At 39.7% G+C, this 17,339-nt stretch overlaps 5 protein-coding genes across 5 annotated transcripts; 2 read left to right on the top strand and 3 right to left on the bottom strand.

Moving 5' to 3' along the window:
• Positions 1 to 2,938: 2,938 nt before the first annotated feature.
• LOC140778013 (putative pentatricopeptide repeat-containing protein At5g52630) lies at positions 2,939 to 5,229 on the bottom strand. Its single transcript, XM_073122524.1, has one exon. It carries the CDS (start codon positions 5,154 to 5,156, stop codon positions 3,066 to 3,068), a length of 2,091 nt encoding a protein of 696 aa, XP_072978625.1. The 5' UTR covers positions 5,157 to 5,229; the 3' UTR covers positions 2,939 to 3,065.
• Positions 5,230 to 6,526: 1,297 nt separating this feature from the next.
• Positions 6,527 to 9,172, top strand: LOC140758479 (heme-binding-like protein At3g10130, chloroplastic). Its single transcript, XM_073094665.1, has 8 exons — positions 6,527 to 6,843; positions 6,954 to 7,040; positions 7,119 to 7,189; positions 7,661 to 7,762; positions 7,874 to 7,978; positions 8,104 to 8,239; positions 8,801 to 8,910; positions 8,996 to 9,172. The coding sequence occupies exons 1-8, from the start codon at positions 6,630 to 6,632 to the stop codon at positions 9,068 to 9,070; spliced, it is 900 nt and encodes a 299-aa protein (XP_072950766.1). The 5' UTR covers positions 6,527 to 6,629; the 3' UTR covers positions 9,071 to 9,172.
• A 1,110-nt stretch (positions 9,173 to 10,282) lies between these two features.
• Positions 10,283 to 10,714, bottom strand: LOC140758283 (uncharacterized). The gene has a single exon (XM_073094383.1). The coding sequence runs from the start codon at positions 10,712 to 10,714 to the stop codon at positions 10,283 to 10,285; it is 432 nt and encodes a 143-aa protein (XP_072950484.1).
• A 2,730-nt stretch (positions 10,715 to 13,444) lies between these two features.
• LOC140758281 (alpha carbonic anhydrase 1, chloroplastic-like) lies at positions 13,445 to 15,131 on the top strand. Its single transcript, XM_073094381.1, has 6 exons — positions 13,445 to 13,517; positions 13,620 to 13,828; positions 13,927 to 14,033; positions 14,103 to 14,226; positions 14,414 to 14,596; positions 14,704 to 15,131. Exons 1-6 carry the CDS (start codon positions 13,445 to 13,447, stop codon positions 14,842 to 14,844), a joined length of 837 nt encoding a protein of 278 aa, XP_072950482.1. The 3' UTR covers positions 14,845 to 15,131.
• Positions 15,132 to 15,266: 135 nt separating this feature from the next.
• On the bottom strand, positions 15,267 to 16,442 carry LOC140758522 (uncharacterized). The gene has a single exon (XM_073094724.1). The coding sequence runs from the start codon at positions 16,361 to 16,363 to the stop codon at positions 15,461 to 15,463; it is 903 nt and encodes a 300-aa protein (XP_072950825.1). The 5' UTR covers positions 16,364 to 16,442; the 3' UTR covers positions 15,267 to 15,460.
• Between the last annotated feature and the right edge of the window lie 897 nt (positions 16,443 to 17,339).

Raw genomic sequence — 17,339 nt, 5'->3', positions numbered from 1 at the left:
ATGATTGGCCTAAAATAGATTGGCACACATACATAAATATGCCATGGTTTAGGTGGTCTGTAGCTTGAGGAGACTATACAACTCTGACAAGAAAGACATGTCTCTGCAAGACTGCATGGTTTACATGGAGTATTTTGCCTACCAATTTATGGTAGAGGTCAATGGTTGTCCTCCAAAATGACAATCATGGATTCTTCTGAACAATTTCTGCGGTTGTTACTAAGTTGTGATGTCTAAATAGATAAAGTAACATCTCTTATTATAGAGTTGCACCACCTGTAGAATATAAAATTTACTTGAATATCTATATAATGTTAAAAGCATCGATGCATGAACCTCTACAATTGACCTTCATCCGGTCAAACCACCCCACCTTTTAAAAACACTTCTGAAGCTAAAAAAGAAAGTTATCCACGATTGATTTAAATATGTGCAAGTACTAAGACAGCAAGCATAACGATGAAATTTGACAAGTTGAATACATCAATGTACTTCAATCTTTACTATTTTCTATAACATTGTAAGACCTTTAGAAGAAATTATATCTTAAGCTGCATGTATGGAAAGTACACCAAAGCCACCTTTCATACGATGAAGCTTGAAATGGGCAGGAATAATTTCTTAATGCAAGGAAGGGAACAGTGCATTTAGACGTACAATAAGAGTTTGTACATTTAGTTTGCACTGATCAGTCCTTTCCTCTTGTACTCCCCCAAGAACACATGAAACATTGTTAAGTATATTTATATTTATAATTTCTGGTTAGGTATTCATATTCCCCCCTCAAACGACCTCCCAATAATATATCAAAACTATCCATGTAAATACCTAACAAAAATCCTTCAAAATTTGGTGATACTAGAAAAGACAACTTTAAGAGAAGATGCAAAGAATAGGATACTAAGCTAACAAGTAGTAGATGCATAGGGAACTATTCCTGCTCTATGTTTTGAGTATATGCAAGTAAAGAACAAGTTCCTCAATTCTAAGTTTTAAACAGTTGAGAAAAAGATAAAAAATGTCATCAACTAGCCGCATATCATTTGATTAAAAACAACATATATATATATATATATATATATCAACACACTAATCCATATAAAATGGCCATGCATATTCCTAGCGCAACTAGCATATATTATTCCCAGAGAGCGCCAGTGGCTTGCAAACTCAATGGCCACGACAGCCATATGAAGGAACAGTTGGATGAAAAGAACAGGTGTCATGGATCTATCAAGTTGAACATTGAAATAGTGTTTGCAATGTTGCTCTTCGTACAAGTGAGCATAAATCTGATTGCCACTGTGTTCAAATGCCAGGACGAACAGTATCATAAACTTCAAGGTTAAGCCTCATTGTCTATTGTTTGGCCTAGGAAAAATATCCACTTTGCTCTAATGGATTTTTCTTATATGTAATTGGAGTCAAACTAAGTCAAAAAGATTATTTTGTAGTGTAAATGAGCTGAACTTGAGAGGAGTTAGAAAAAGTTGGCTTGAGTCAGCTTATCTCAAGCTCGAGAAAGCTTGAGCTCGGCTTAATGCTTGATGAGGTTGGCTATTAGGCTGATGCGGTGAAGTCTAATGTGCATAGGAAAAAGAAAAGATAATCCTGAAATTAGACCCATAAAAATCTTGAAAACCAAAATTATGTTCATATACAACATAAAGAATTTATATGAATTCTAAAAGAAGACAAAACAAGTAAGAAACATACATCAATATATGATCCTCCACTGTCTGGGAGGAGATACAAGTGAGTTGTCCGGCAATAGGGTATGGTACAAACAAAGATTGCTGAATGTGATGGTAAATGCACACCGTCAATACTTATACATGAAACATACATCAATAGATGAATGCACACCGTCAATAATTATACATGCATCATATATCAATATATGAATGCACACTGTCAATAATTATGCAGCACAAAGAAGGGATTTGGGTAGCTAGTGTCGATCAGAGCCAAGAGGAAGAAGATGGCTGGTGGAGAGTCATGGTCAATGAAGAGCTCGACGTAAGAGGAAGAAGAAGGCGAGAGAAAAATTTGGGTGAGATCGTTGAATAGGGTTTGACACTATGAGATTCGGGGTTTTACTATTCATTGGATCTAAAATCCAATGGTTCTAAGATCAAACTACATATATATATATATATACACCATAGTAATTAAGCCATACTCAAGCCATACTCAAGCAAGCTGAGTTTGACTCTACTTGGCTCAATTCACTACAAACAAAAAATGATCTATCTCAGCTCAGCTCATTTAGAGCTCAAGCCAAGTTCAAACATATCTTTGATCGAGCTAAGCTTATAAACTACTGAGCTATTTTGATAGCCCTACCGACAACCATAATAATCTCTCATTAAAAGCAATAAGGCGGAGATCCCTGAGTTTCGAAAAGGGACTCTATCCTAGAGTTTGATAGGTTCAATTTTTAGATCGTAGCTAGTTTTTCAAATTTCTCTTGGGACCATTTGGCAGGATAAAATGGGGTGCCTTTAAGATAATCAACCTCTTCTAGGTGGGATAAGAAAACTCAGATAAATGGATGAGTTATCCCTTTGCAAATGACAATTTTACTCCTCTCAAATTGTTTTTATTTGTATTATTTTATGGTGATGCATAGTACCATATTTTGAAGGTTAGATCCATGTTGAACGTTATAATGCTATAAGACAATATTATACTTACTAATATTTTATAATGTGTATAGAGTAAAAATGTTTTTGATATAGGATGTTCATAAACTATTTGTAATGGGGTATTTGTATTGTATAAATGATGGCGAATTTGGTCAAATTATGTTTTTGACAGAACAAGAAGAAGAAGAGAAGAAGAAATAAAACATATTAGTCTAATTTTCTCTCTCTCTTTTTCTTTGGGGTCTCTTTCTTAAGTAAGAAGAAGTAATCATGTGCCCCAAAAGAAAGAAGAAATAAACTGCAAATTTTCATAATTTATTTTGAATTGTTTCCAGCTTTTCTTAACAGCATTTACCATCTAGAAATAATGGCAAAATTATCACTTTTCTACACATAAATTAGCAGAAGAAAGATTAGTTACCAGTAATCCCCACACGAGCACAAACCTGGTGCAAAATGGTGGAATCTAGCATTGTCCCTAATGATGATTTCTCTTCTTTCCACCTTAGAAATGAGCTTCATTGCAGAATGACAGTCTACACACACCCGCAAATTCTTCTTCACAATGATCGGCTTTGTTGCTGGCATGCTAATGAGAGCAAAAGCAACTGCAATCCTCTCGCTGTGATGAAGCAGAAGCCTCTCCTTCAAACTATCCTCTAAATTACACGACAGGGAGGCTGTGTTAGGAACGTATCCTGCCTCCCTTATCCTAATGGAGAGCTCCTCAAGCTTCTCATATATCTTCTCCTGCTGTGGATGTGACCAGTCCTCAGAACCAAACACATGGGTCTTGTTGTTCACTTCCACCCAACTAAAACCAGGCAGTTTCTTGACCCTGCTATCTCTCAACAACTTCCTCACAGCCTTCACATCCTCCCACCGGCCCAATGATGCATACATACCGGATAGCAGGATGTGGATTCCGCTGTTATTGGGCTCAAGCTTCATCAGATTCTCTGCAGCAGACTCACCCAATTTCTTGTTTCCTCGAACCCGACAAGCTCCAAGCAAAGAGCACCACCCATAAGCATTAGGCTTGATAGGCATTCTACATATAAATTCTTCAGCTTCTTTGAGTCTTCCAGCTCGGCCAAGCATATCTATGATACAAGAATAATGTTCTTCTCTAGGTTCAACACTGTAGGTCTTGCTCATGGAGTAGAAGTAGTCTAGGCCCTCTTCTACTAATCCAGAGTGGCTGCATGCCATCAAGAGGTTGACAAATGTAATATGATTTGGTCTCATCCCTCTTGAAATCATAGTGTCAAAAGCTCGTATGGCTTCCTTACCACGACCATGCTGCGAAAGCACGCCCACAATCGAATTCCAAGCAATCTCAGTCAGGTTCTGGGTTTCATCAAACATTTGAATGGAAGAACCCAGTAGGCCACATTTTCCATACATGTCGATGAGGGTGGAGGCTATAAATGGATCTTTGATCAAACTGCATTTGATCACTTGGGCATGGAGTTGACTCCCCTCTTCAAGTACCGCTTGGGCAGCACAGCCCTTGATCATGCTAGAGAAGGTGAACTCATTGGGTTTGATTCCTCGTCTTTGAGACTCCACATAAATTCTCAGAGCTTCCTTTGTGCAATTGACCTCGATGTATCCATCGATCAGTGCGCTACAAGACACGACATTCCAACTTTTGGAGTCCATCCTTACCACAGCAGAGGCACTCTCCATGTCTCCAGTCTTTGAGTACATGTCTATCACCGCATTCTGGATGAATGCTTCCGATTCATACCCCAGCTTGACTATACATGAGTGTAGGCCACTTCCGAATTGACCAGCCCTGAGACCTCCAGATGCGCTAAGGGTGCTACAAAAGACATGTTGATCAATGACGACCATCCCCTCGCGAAACATCTCTCGAAATGCCAAGATTGCCTCCTCTAAACTCCCATTCTTCGCATACCCATCTATCATTGCAGTCCACGCCACCTCGTCCTTGGTTGGCATTTCATCAAACATCCTACAGGCATCGATCAACAACCCACATTTCGAGTACATGTCCGCGAGGTTACTCGCGACAAACAATTCACAATCAAACCCCAGCTTCAAACTCAGACAATGCATCTGTCTCCCAGACCCCAAAGACGAACAATAAGCTGACGCTTGGATGGCACTCGAGAACGCGAACTGGGTAGGCTTAAAACCAGCAGCGCACATAGAGGAGAAAGTCCTAAGAGCTTCAAGAAACTTTCGATTTTGAGCGAATCCAGAGACCATGGCGGTCCATGAAACGAGATTTCTTTGGGGCATTCCGTCGAACAGGTTGGCGGCGTCATCCACTTGGCCGCACTTACAGTACATGTTAAGGAGATGGTTGGCGACAAAGGTGGAAGGAACGCCGCCATTGGAGATGAGGATGCCGTGGAGTTGCTTGCCCCGGTTTAGATCGCCGGCGCGAGCGTAGGATTGAATGAGTTGGGCCAGTAGAATGGGCTCCCGGAGGACCTCAGGGGGGCGCCAAAGTTGGCCTTTTAGTAATTTCGTCATGGGCCTGTTTGATACCGAGCAAGGTGTCGTTCTATTTCTAGATGCAGGGCCGTATTGAGTATACTTCTTGTCTACTACTACTACTAAGTACTAATAATAAATAAATAAATAAATAAATATGCGGAATGATAATAAAAACAAAATAAAGGGTGTTTTGATAAATAAAAAGAAGAAGGGTGTTTTGGTAAATTCTCGTAAAAAATTACTTCTCCCTCTCCATTGGTCCAAAACACTCGATTTTTTTTTCCTCAAAAGAAAAAGAAAAAAGAAAAAAGAAACCCACCTCACACCTCGTTTTCCCTCCTAACTAAGAGCAGCCACACGAATCAATATAGACACGTTCCTCCTCCCCGTACCATAACAAGCTATCTCTTAACGTGTTCTGCTTCATCCCTACCTTGCAAGCGAACACCACCATTCTTATTCTTTTGGAACCAACTACTACTCTTTTATTCTTAACAACTAAGAAGCTAAGAGGAGGAGGAGAAGAAAAAGAAGAAGAAGCTTCATGGAGCCCTCTGATAACTGGAAATCCCGTCGCCACCAGAAACAGAGAGAACCCAGAAACCAATTTGTTTTGAAGCATCTTATTTCAATGGTGGTGGAGAGAGAGTAGAATGCTGTCAACTGGAGATCGATTGTATAAGAAAGAGGTTTAAGAAGCAACGCGCGGAAATATCGGCCGGTCGGATTCGGATACCAGAGTCCTGGGAACAGGAGAGACTTTTACAGGATTGGATAGCCTTGGATAGCTCTCTTATTTCCAAGGGGTTGAAGGCCTTGATCGAGGATTGCAGGCGAAGTAATCCGACCTCTCTGCGGATAGAGAGTCGATGTTGAATCTTGGATTTATACTTACTTTGCTTTCTTTTGTATTAGATAGATAAATATTAGATTTGGCTATTTGACGTTGTATTTATACTGATCATGCTCCAATATTTGTATTTGTTATCGGATATTAATTGGGAATAATCTTTTTAAATCAATAATTTGCATGTTATCAGATTGATACGAAAGAAAATATCATATGTGTTGGATTTTTGTTGACTATAATATGTGGTCTTTTCACAACTCTGTGTTGGAGCTCGGCTGTTGTATTTAAATTGAGTAAAATTTCAAACCACACATCTGTGGTTATATCTAAAACTAAACCATTTAATTTTATAATATTAATAATCTAATTGTCCATATTTTTAAGATGATTAAAATTTTGTATTCCTAAAGGGATATGTTTTGTGATAGATAATAATTAAAATTTAAAGCTTATACGTTAATAGTTTTATACTAATTTTATGATATAAATAAAATTTTAAAGGAGAGTTTAATTTTAGGCCGGGAATATTATAAACACACACGCTACGGTAAGCCAACCACACCGAAATGAAAGGCCTCAAATCGATCAGACGATACGAGAAGAGAAAATAGGCACGAAAAATGGAAATATCTAAAAACTAAAACGAAGAAGACACGAAAATGGCGCTTCTTTGCAAACCTTGCTCTCTTCCTCGTCTCCCACCCGTCGATTCCTTGACCTCCAAATCGAGAAACCCTAGGAGACCATCGCCGACCCTTGCGTCGGCAGCGGAGAGAGGTGGCGTCGCTCCTCGGAAGAGCGTATCGGCTATGGAGACTCGAATCTCCCTCGTCCTGGCGCTAGCCTCACAAGCCGCTTCGACCTCTCAGCGACGTATGACTGGAAGAAACTATTAGGAAATATAAAGAGTAACATATTTTTTATTGGAAATTTTGATTTTGTTGGTGATCTCTGATTGAATTCGTATTGGTTTTGGGTAGCAGTTTTGGGAGATTTGGCGGCGGAGACCGCAAAGTACGCCTTCCCGCGGAGATTTGAAGCACGAAATCTGGAGGAGGCCTTCATGTCAGGTATTACTTTTGGGATCCTCTCAAATACCATCTTTTATTTTCGATTAACTCTTTGTTTATCTGCTTATTTGCTTACAGTTCCTGATTTGGAGACTGTCAAATTTCGCATTGTAAAACGGACGGATCAATATGAGATCAGAGAAGTCGAGGTGCTAAGTGTCACGATTCATATTGCTTATTCATGAAGCATATTAGATATTATGTTATTTTAAAGGATTTTTTTTTTCTATTTTAGTTATGTGTTAGATCTCGAACATTTAAGTAGTTGTATGTAGTAAGGAAAATCTATTAAGATTTTTTGCACGATGCAAATGTCTAGTTTACTGTTAAACTACCTATATGAATAGTTAAACACTTCAAAGATATTATTTTGATGAAAAAAAAAAGTACCTTCAAGATAAGTTACATGCAATGCTACAACCGTGCACATACAACTGTACACATGACGGGCAATGGAGATTATTATTATGGGTAACTATTGGATAGAGATATTTTGGTTTTCCTTGATAACAAATTAACAATTAGGCAATGTTGGTTGTCTTCTGATAATGCTAGTTTCTGATACTAAAAGTTATGTTGTTTTCTGTATACTAAGTTTATCAAGTGGATTTTTGATGCAGCCTTATTTTGTTGCTGAGACAACAATGCCTGGAAAAACTGGGTTTGATTTTAATGGCTCTTCTCAATCATTTAACTTGCTGGCTGCTTACTTATTTGGTAAGGTACACAGAGCACACATAGATTCTTTTGTGATAATCAAGAGTAGGAGGTTCAAATTTTGCTGGATCTTTTGAAGTGTATGCTATTCTGATTCTTTACATCCTTGTATATAGAACACAATGAGTGAACAAATGGAAATGACAACACCTGTTTTTACAAGGAAGGTTCAGTCCAGTGGTGAGAAAATGGATATGACTACTCCAGTAATAACGAAGCGTGTATGTCTCTTCTCATGAAACAAGCTCTTTATTGCTCTCCGCTTTATAAGGTGTCTCAATTTGCCCATCTGGAATATTACCTTTTCGTCAAACAAAAGAGCGCTGACTCAACTTCAATTTGACAGTCGGGCGACCAGGATAAGTGGCGTATGTCTTTTGTGATGCCTACAAAGTACGGTGGCAAATTGCCACTACCAAAGGATCCAGCTGTAAGCATCAAAGAGGTCCCTGGAAAATTTGTTGCTGTCACCGCCTTTCCAGGTGTTCTAAGACGAAACTATTGTTTTCCAAAATCAACATAGTGTGCTCAAAATTTTATGCATATATTGCTGAGTTATTGTTTGTTCGGAAATATAAGAAATGAGATGAGCAGTCCTGTATTACACAATGACTTGCTGGAAGTTGGAAACATATAGAAATGTTACTGCATATACTTGATGCTTGTATGTATTTGTTTTGTTTATATTACTAACAAGTACATTCTAAGCTGCTGCTGCAACAAATGATCCAGGGGGTTAATACTTCATCAGATGAAATTCTTTGACAGACATGACCAACTTACTGATTTTTTATTCTTGTCCTGTTCTCTTCCTAACAATTTTTGTTGTTTGAGATCAGCGTTCTCAGTATTTACAGTGGAGATGATGAAAGAATTTATTTCTTGAGTGAGCCAATTGTGGCTTATGGGACTATGATTAAAAATCAGAAGCAAATTGCTGTTACATTTAAATATCCTTTCATATCGTCCACCTCGTCTGTCTTCTACTCTTGTCAAAAATGTTAATTTATACATGTGCTCTTTCCTTTTGCCATTTGTTATAGGTTTTGTTACAGATGAAGATGTTAATAGAAGAGAATCAAAATTACGTGACGCTCTGAAGACTGACACTCAATTTCAAGTGAAAGATGACACTGAGGTAGAAGTTGCACAGGTAGGATTTGATCAACTTCGTACTTAAATATTCAGATTCCTTATCATTGTCCTGATTTTGGGTTTTATGTCTCCTGATTCTGTAGTTCAATCCCCCTTTTACACTTCCTTTCACACGGCGCAATGAAATAGCACTAGAGGTTGAAAGGAAAACTGAGTAGGATCTGCGATATTTTTATGCAAATAGCAATGCAAGGGCCAAGCTGGAGCAATGCTGAAACACTCCAAACATGCTCAACTTAACGTCGCTGCAAGAAGCATAATTATATAAAAGAAAAATCACTAAAGCTGTCATCTCATCAGATACTATTTGTACAGCAATTATTATTGTAAAAGAATGGTCTCCATTAATTTACTCCTGGCTTACGCTTGTATAACAGCATGATCCAATAACAGAAAATAGTCTATTGTGTGACATTTTTGTTTGGCTTACAGCTCTGTAGCTAGTTATTCATTGAGCTCATGTTTCTTTAATATGTGGATGCAAGATTTGCTTCAATACAAATATTTGATTCGAATTTAATCTTGTTTGGAAACTCAGATGTGGCAAATAGCAACTATTGTGTATAATATTGTGTATGCTGCAAACATGATATTGTCAGCATTTCTAATTGTGTTGTTTCTCCATGAGCTTGCTGCTCAAATGGCAAACAATCCCTCACATTTCTCCTATTTAATGGGGGGTATTCGTAGTTTTGGTGATGAGATTACTAGTTCTTTGAAGTGCCTGATTCAGTACAGCAGCATTATTTTCTTTGTATCTTTTGTTCCATTTGATGACACTTTCAATGCATTAAACACTCCCCCACACCCCCAAAAAATAATAATAAGATAGACGTTATAATAGATCCCGGAGATATCTTCCTCAAGATAGCCTAATGATTATCTTTCCACTTTTCTTAGAAAACAATAAAGCAAAGTAATTTAACATATTCCATCCTTTTCGATGCCCCTTGTACAGAGACAACCCCCCTATATTTTATTCCTTCTGAGCTTAAGATTTTCTCCTAGGAGTTAATGTCTCTGCCCCATGCCACCCATCTATCTATGAGAGAAAAGGTAAGGTTATCCAAGATATTGCTTTTCTGGACTGGATAAAATCTAGGCCAAGTGAGGTCGATTACAACTCAGAACACATATATATACAATCCTTGCCAGAGACATGATAGGAAATGGAAAATAGTGTAAACACAAGCATAACAATCCTTTCATAAGCTTAGCAAGTAACTATTTTTTGTAAACTATGTTGATCAGAAGAAGTCAAGAAGTGGGGATAATATACACCTGTGAGATATTAACCTATTCTAGCTAGTGTATATATGTATCAGATATATAGCTTCTTTTACTTTGATGAGAAGCATATATAAGAGTTGCTAGAAGAGATCATTCCCTTCTGGTATGCTTTCTAAAGCAGGCCTCCAACCAATAGATCTCTCCTTATCCTGGTCTCTCCTTTCACTTGGTTGTAGAAGAGAGATCATATTATTGAAGGAGATGACCTCCTTCTTCAACATCTCCTTCAGTTCTTGCTTGCTAAGAACCAGCTTGATTCGAACGACGCCGGACCCGAAACCGGTCTCCACGACCGGCGCCTTCGGTGGAAGTAGGTAGTAGAGCTGGCCCCCTCTCATGTCGGTGGCCGGGTCGAGACGGCGGCCCTCGAGAAGTGCATCGGAGATCGTGTGACCGGGGAACTTGGCTAGTGCTTGGTAAACCTTCAAGGGGGATTGGTGTCTAAGAATTCTGCCGTCCATACCGATGATTTTGATCACCTTCTTCTCCTGGAGGACAAAGCAATTCCCCATGCAATCCTCTATATATGTAGATCGCGATCGAACTGGATGCTTATGCTTGCCTGATGCTTAGTTTGTGAATGTAGATCGACCTGAAGGGTGGAAGGTGGATGGTGGTGGAGGGAGGTGTACGTAGTATTTAAAAGAAAAGGCTAGATAAAATGACACCATCTTGGCTAACATATTTCAAGAATGCCCCGGACAAATCTTATATTTGTTTTTTTTTTTTTTTTTATTTGCTCTCTTCTTGGTGGAGCTGACTAGGTCAACAGATTAGTTTCAGCCAGTAAGAATAATTTAGAACAAAGTAACGAATTTTGGGTCTTAAAATGAATGTTAAACAAAACAATAACAAAGTCCAGCCCAAAATTGCGTTGCATTAATTGTGTTGCACTGAGAAGAATCTTTAGGACTATTAGTGCTCAACTGATGTTTGTTTTCTAATTCTCCATTTCCTTTTCTTTTCAGTGCGAGGTGAGATTGAAATGGTTGGGGAACGAGAGGGACCTCCCATTGCACGGCTAGTGCTTTGACCAACGAATAGGATGCCACTAATTAAGAGTAGAATGCACACCACAACTGACGTTGACTACCAAAGTGATCCTAAATTACTTTTTTTTTTTTTAATTGTTTGCCACCTTAGATTTTGCTCATACATAGTAAACCTAATTAACAGCTCACTTTTTCTTTTTTCCTAATGCATTTTTTGTTTATGTTAAACTTAAATAGATAAGATCTCTTATCGTTCTCTATCGGCTCGGTCATATCATTGAGATGGCGGAAAGATCTTTTTGTTGATCCTAAATCTTGATATCTCACTACTTTATCATAAAAAGATTAAGCGTGCTAAGGTAGCTTTCACTTTTGCACTTTTTCTAAACTTTTTATTTAATTCTTCATCTTCAAATTTGGTTTTGCAACCTCCGGGGAAAGAAAAAAACCCTACCATCCATTCTTTCTCCTATATTTAACTTGTAAATAAAGTACTATTCTATTGTGCAATTGTGGCTCCTTTACAAGTCTTAATTTTGTCTCTCATAACGGTGATGGCAGGAAAAGAGAAATATAGACATTTGTGAGGGGGGTTACATGACACAAAAAGATGGCATGAGGTGGTCCACATGCAATGAGATGAGATGAGATGAGATGAGATGGGCATGATTCATGAGTCATGGGGGATCTACGGGGTGAATGCTCAAGTGGGTGGTAGGATTATGTCGACAAATGACTCCAAACACAACCGCATGCCTTTGAGAAGCTCCAAAGTGGGGACAGAAAAGGATTTGCTCCCATTAAATATCTATCATTCATTGAATGGGTTTATAGATCTCTTAGAGCTGCCCAAGTCGATCCTAATCTCTTATATCATAATTAAAGTTTAAAAAAAAAAAAAAGATACTCAAACTAATCTGCAACTAGTATACATCATATTGATTTAAACACATTAACTAGCATAACACTTAATTTAACGAAAAGGACGGAAAATGACATTCAAAATCTTGGTTGGAATCCATAGATTTGCTCTTCATTGTTGCCCAGAGAGATATGGTGACGAGTTTTATGACGTCTGGAGGACGTCAAAAATCACTAATTTTGAGCAGGAAAAGGGAGGGGAAAAATTAAAAAAAAAAACTATTAAGAGGAAGAGCGTGTGAAGAGGGAATATTTTTTCTTTTCACACCTCCACTAAGATCGATCGCTTTTGGTTCTTTTTTTCTCCTCATCCATCCACTAAGATTAAACTTTATGGTGACAGAGATTTTTACCACATTTTTATTTTTATCCCTCTCCCCTCCCCTCCCCTCCCACCACCACTTTTTAACTCTCTCTCTCTCTCTCTCTCTCTCTCTCTTTCTCTCTTTCTCTCTTTCTCTCTCTCAGGTGTTATGACGGCTTTCGGCCTATCGGCTCGATGGACTACGTGGGACCCGACTTGGCTGAGGTGGCAAACCGTGAATGGGCAGTTTACCGTTGTAGTGGGGCGGCACCGCCTTGGAAGACTTGGAAAGTGAGAGATGTAGGACGACATGCTTCATGCTTCAATGTTATATTCTAGACATAGATATCATAATATAATATTATATAACAGAGCATGCGTTCTTTGGCTTTGCCTTCAAGGCTAGGATACCTGGAACTCTGGAAGAGCTTTCATCTACGTGGGACGGGTATATGGCTCGCTCTTGCTTATTTAAAGGGAAATTTTTCATATAAAGCCCTTCTTCCCTACTTCTTACTAAATTACCTTAATCATAGGCTCATAGTAGATTTAAACTATGCATAGAATAATACTCCAGTAAAATATCTTATAACTTCTGATCCTGTTGTTTACTATTTTGTGATTTTCAAATAGTAAAGATACATGCTTTGAACAATGAATTTGCCCAACTGAGTAAGAGTTCCATAGTTGGGCCTTTATGGGCCTTGGTCCTTGATCCAATAATAGAGCAACCATCTTAACTATAAAGATATGAGTTCCCAATTAGAGAACAAGTATAAGGTGTTTAGCTTAGCAAGTCTATAATTAGTTGCCTTAAAAAGGAGGGAGGAAATTGGCGGGGAAAGCATCACCGCAAACTCGACCGTTGTAGCGTACTTTATTTGGCCCAACTTAACTAAGTTTATCTACTTCCTCCCTTACCTTCCTTCGTCTTCTATAGATTGCTATACATATAGATTGATGAACAGAAACCCACCCTCACATAAACAAGAAAAAGAGAGAGAGGAAGGAAACAGAGAGGGGGAATGGCTGCTCGAGGTGCCATCTTTGCTCTGGTCATACCATCCTTCCTTCTAGTAGCCTTCTCAAGCGCCCATGGTAATTTCAAAAAAAAAGAAAACTGGCTTCTTATATTTTAATATTCTGAACTATGACTCGATATTATATATATCGTAAGCTTTTATTCTTCAATATCGATAGATTTTGTGCAATTTGGGTATGGTGGAGCAACTGGACCGAACTACTGGGGAAGCTTGAACCAAGAATTTGCATTGTGCACGAAGGGCAAGCAGCAGTCTCCCATTGACATTGCAAATGACGTCGTGTCTTACGACCCAGAGATGGAGTCTCTCACCAGGGATTACGATACCGCAAATGCTACCCTTGTGGATAATGGCATTAACATTGGGGTTCGTTGCAAATTGTTAACTCTCAAGCACCTCTCTTAATTACCACATAGTTAATTTCTGAGGTTTTTTTTAAAAAAAAAAATTCTTCTTCCACGTAGCTGCGATTCCATGACACTGTAGGAGAGGTGGTGGTGCATGGGAAGAACTACACGTTGAAACAACTGCACTGGCACTCGCCTTCTGAGCACACTATTAATGGTCAAAGGTATGTGCTTCTCTAACCACACCATTTTATTGTAACATTTAACCACTAGTTGGCCATTGTAATTTATAGATTCCCAGTGGAGCTGCACTTGGTTCACATAAGTGAGGATGGCAACATCACAGTGGTGGCAATCCTGTACAAGTATGGCCATGCTGATCCATTCCTTTTCCAGGTAGATAGATATCTCTATACAGTTGCAAGTATAAATACGTATATATATATATATATGTTTATATGATTAAACACATTTTGTTATACCCCTAACTTTGCTTCTTCTTCTTTTTTTTTTCTTTTTTTAGCATCACCGTATTAAAAACGCCGTTAAGAGAGCAATTTTCTGCAATAATAAAAGGCTTGATTTGTTTGTGTACAATATATAGATGAGGGACAAAGTAGCTGAATTGGCCAAAGAGAATTGTTCAGGAGACGAGGAAGCGCACATTCCGGCCGGAGCCGTGCGTGTCAAGTCGCTGAGACGCCGGACTCGCAAGTACTTCAGGTACGTCGGATCCCTCACCACGCCGCCGTGCACCGAGAACGTCATCTGGAACATCCTTGGCAAGGTATATACACACACAAACTGTCGGATCTCAAAAATATTTAGGCACATTGAAGTTCCTGAGTTTCTTCTAACATGAATTTTTAAGCCATTGCTATGAATTTGTTGCAGGTGAGAGAGATGACCGAGGAGCAAGTAGCTGCACTTAGAGCTCCTCTGTCTGCGGGATACAAGAACAACTCAAGGCCCACTCAACCTATCAATGGGAGGACTGTGCAGCTCTATGATGAGTCCCCAAGGAAGAGCCCTTAACTACTCTGGGATGCTTCAAATATCATCATGGGGCATGTTCTTTGAAGGCTAGCTAGCTTACGTTGAATGATCTTTATTACTTCGCCATCTCATAAATTTGAATCTTTGCTCTGCCTCTGCAAATTAATCCAAATTGCATTACTCGTGTCTGAGCCTGTAAACAAAATCCAACAACTAAACTGGGTCTCTCTTTTCTTATGACCAGTATTGTCCCCTACATGCATGCATAGCTAATGTCCAAATTAAGCATAAGATAATCTTCTTCCTTAAAATGAAGATTGCGGCTAATTGAAGATTCTCTAGTTGGTTCCAGTGCATAAGGAATCATAGACATATTATAAGCTATAACCTTCTTATATTGTCATCAAGATTGTGATTTATGAACAACCATCTGACAGCAAAGCTATCTAATCCCAATAAAATTCACGAAAGCTATATCGTATTATTATTGCAATCCAACTCACTAGGAAAAGCACATTCACAATCCTCTTTCCACTACTTACAAGCCCATCAAACTGACCGAGAAGGAAAGATAACAGAAATAGAAAAGAAGAAGGTTAAAAAAAGAAGAAGAAGAGCTCACAAAAACCAATGGAAGACTACCATTAATTTCTTTTCAAATGGAAGCGGGTCCCTCGCTCTCCCAATCCCTTTCCCGCTGCGCTTCTTCGAGAGATCCTACCGACCGTCGACCCAACACCCCCTCTGGATCCAACGCTTCTCGCTTTGCCACGTGTGCGTCATCGTCGTCGTCCGAATCCCCACCCCACGACGCCGACCTCCTCCCAGACGTGAACCGCTTCATACCTCCCAACCCCGGCGCAAGCGCCGCCGCCGCCACCACAGCCGCCTCCTTCGCTGGAGTATTTCCCGACCGCGGCGACGGGGAGGACTCCTCCACGCTGTCCACCGCCGCGGCGCCGCGATCTCGGCCGCCGCACCGGAAGAAAGCCACCATGCTCGCCCAGCACCCGCTCGGCTCTTCGTCCTTCTCCTCCTCCGTTTCCGGAGATCGCCGGCGGCGGCGGCACTGGCCCCGCTCCCTCTCGGAGAGCACTTTCCCGATGCAAGATACCTTCGGCGACGACGGCTCAGACTCCGGCACCGCCGACTTTCGTCCTCCTTCGCCGGTCTTTGCCTTCTTGGGAAAGATCCGCACACTCGCCGGACGTCGACCGCTCCGGCCGAGGTAGCCAGAGTGCTGGATCTTGCCCGGAAGCCCTATGATCGGTGCCTTGGGTTTAAGATTTCCCGAGAACCTCTGCGAATTTGATCTCATCTGAGGGTTCCCGTGCTGCTGATGAGATTTAGGGTTCGTGTTCCCCTTGGTGGAATCGTCTCTATCGTAGACGGCGTTGACGTCCGTCCAATCGATGTCTTCTCCGATCACCAACTGGACCGACTCCGCCGGCAGATCAGGATCCGGCACCGCGGCCGCCGCCGGCGCTTCACCGATCAGGGTTTCGCAGGCGACCTTGCCGTCGCCGCAACCGCCGCATACTAGAGTTTCGAGGTCCATTTCATAGGATAGAAGAGAGAACAGAGAACAGAGAACAGAGATTAGAGATAAGAGAAGAAGAAAGAAGAAGAAGAAGAAGAAGAAAAATTGAGACGTCAGACGTGTGAAGAAGGAAAGGTGGTTTTAAAGAGGAGAAGGGCAAAATAGTAATTCGGTAGAAGATTTTGGCATTTGGCTTCACACGCACAAGCGTGGTGGAAGTCGTAAAGATGGAAAAGAGGGGTGGGATTAGAAAGGAATTGAAGACTTATTGGAAAAAGTAGGATATATATATATATTATACTTGTATAATTTAATTTTAAAGTGATTTGATCGGTCTAATCTAGTTTGGTTGGGTGTGCGTTATCTTCGCATTGACGTAGGCGCTTATTCTCATTCCTGGGCTTTGACTTCAACCACTGGGGGACACTATTCACTATTGCCTCCCTTCCTGATGTTATTTTTCCTCATAACAAGTATATATATATATATATATTATATATATAACGTCCAGCTGGATTGGACTAATTTTGTCCAATGATTTATTTAAGTCTCCCGGGGTTTCCGCAAAATTAGATATCTGCTTTCCCATCCAATTTTGATCTTTAATATGATTGATTAGCAATGTGGTGATCGGAGTAGAAAGAAATACTATATTTTATGGACAACAAGTATGTGAGCTTGCTCTAGACTTTTGTTGGTTCTCTTTTAACTGTTTAAGAGTAGCAGGATGTCTTAAATAAAGTCTTTACATCTTCGAATTCATTGAAACTCTATTTTCTTTGCTGTAATGTTATAATCGATGTATCACATTCTCTAGGCATTGGAATTGGTGTTTTAAGATGACAAAACTACTTTCGAATAGTCTAGTTTTATGTGAGACATGTTTGTAGGTTATTCTAGAACTTTATAGAAAATTCTAATCAAATAGTTACGTAATATCATTTTCCCTTTAATGAGATTAAGTTTCGAAGCTACAACAAATGATTTGTGCCTC

The sequence above is a fragment of the Typha angustifolia genome, chromosome 3, assembly GCF_048772165.1.
Source record: "Typha angustifolia cultivar Huaian chromosome 3, ASM4877216v1, whole genome shotgun sequence".
Classification (NCBI taxonomy): domain Eukaryota; kingdom Viridiplantae; phylum Streptophyta; class Magnoliopsida; order Poales; family Typhaceae; genus Typha; species Typha angustifolia.
Note: the sequence above shows the minus strand (reverse complement) of the source record. Positions and strands in the feature narration are given on the sequence as shown.

Bases quoted from the DNA above. Each gene is read 5' to 3' on its own strand.
- LOC140758281 (XM_073094381.1), top strand. From the start codon at position 13,445: ATGGCTGCTCGAGGTGCCATCTTTGCTCTGGTCATACCATCCTTCCTT. The intron at 13,829-13,926 runs GTTCGTTGCAAA...TCTTCCACGTAG, and splicing joins ATAATGGCATTAACATTGGG to CTGCGATTCCATGACACTGT. The intron at 14,597-14,703 runs GTATATACACAC...AATTTGTTGCAG, and splicing joins TCTGGAACATCCTTGGCAAG to GTGAGAGAGATGACCGAGGA.
- LOC140758522 (XM_073094724.1), bottom strand. From the start codon at position 16,363: ATGGACCTCGAAACTCTAGTATGCGGCGGTTGCGGCGACGGCAAGGTC.
- LOC140758479 (XM_073094665.1), top strand. From the start codon at position 6,630: ATGGCGCTTCTTTGCAAACCTTGCTCTCTTCCTCGTCTCCCACCCGTC. The intron at 7,763-7,873 runs GTACACAGAGCA...CCTTGTATATAG, and splicing joins CTGCTTACTTATTTGGTAAG to AACACAATGAGTGAACAAAT. The intron at 8,911-8,995 runs GTAGGATTTGAT...CTGATTCTGTAG, and splicing joins CTGAGGTAGAAGTTGCACAG to TTCAATCCCCCTTTTACACT.
- LOC140778013 (XM_073122524.1), bottom strand. From the start codon at position 5,156: ATGACGAAATTACTAAAAGGCCAACTTTGGCGCCCCCCTGAGGTCCTC.
- LOC140758283 (XM_073094383.1), bottom strand. From the start codon at position 10,714: ATGGGGAATTGCTTTGTCCTCCAGGAGAAGAAGGTGATCAAAATCATC.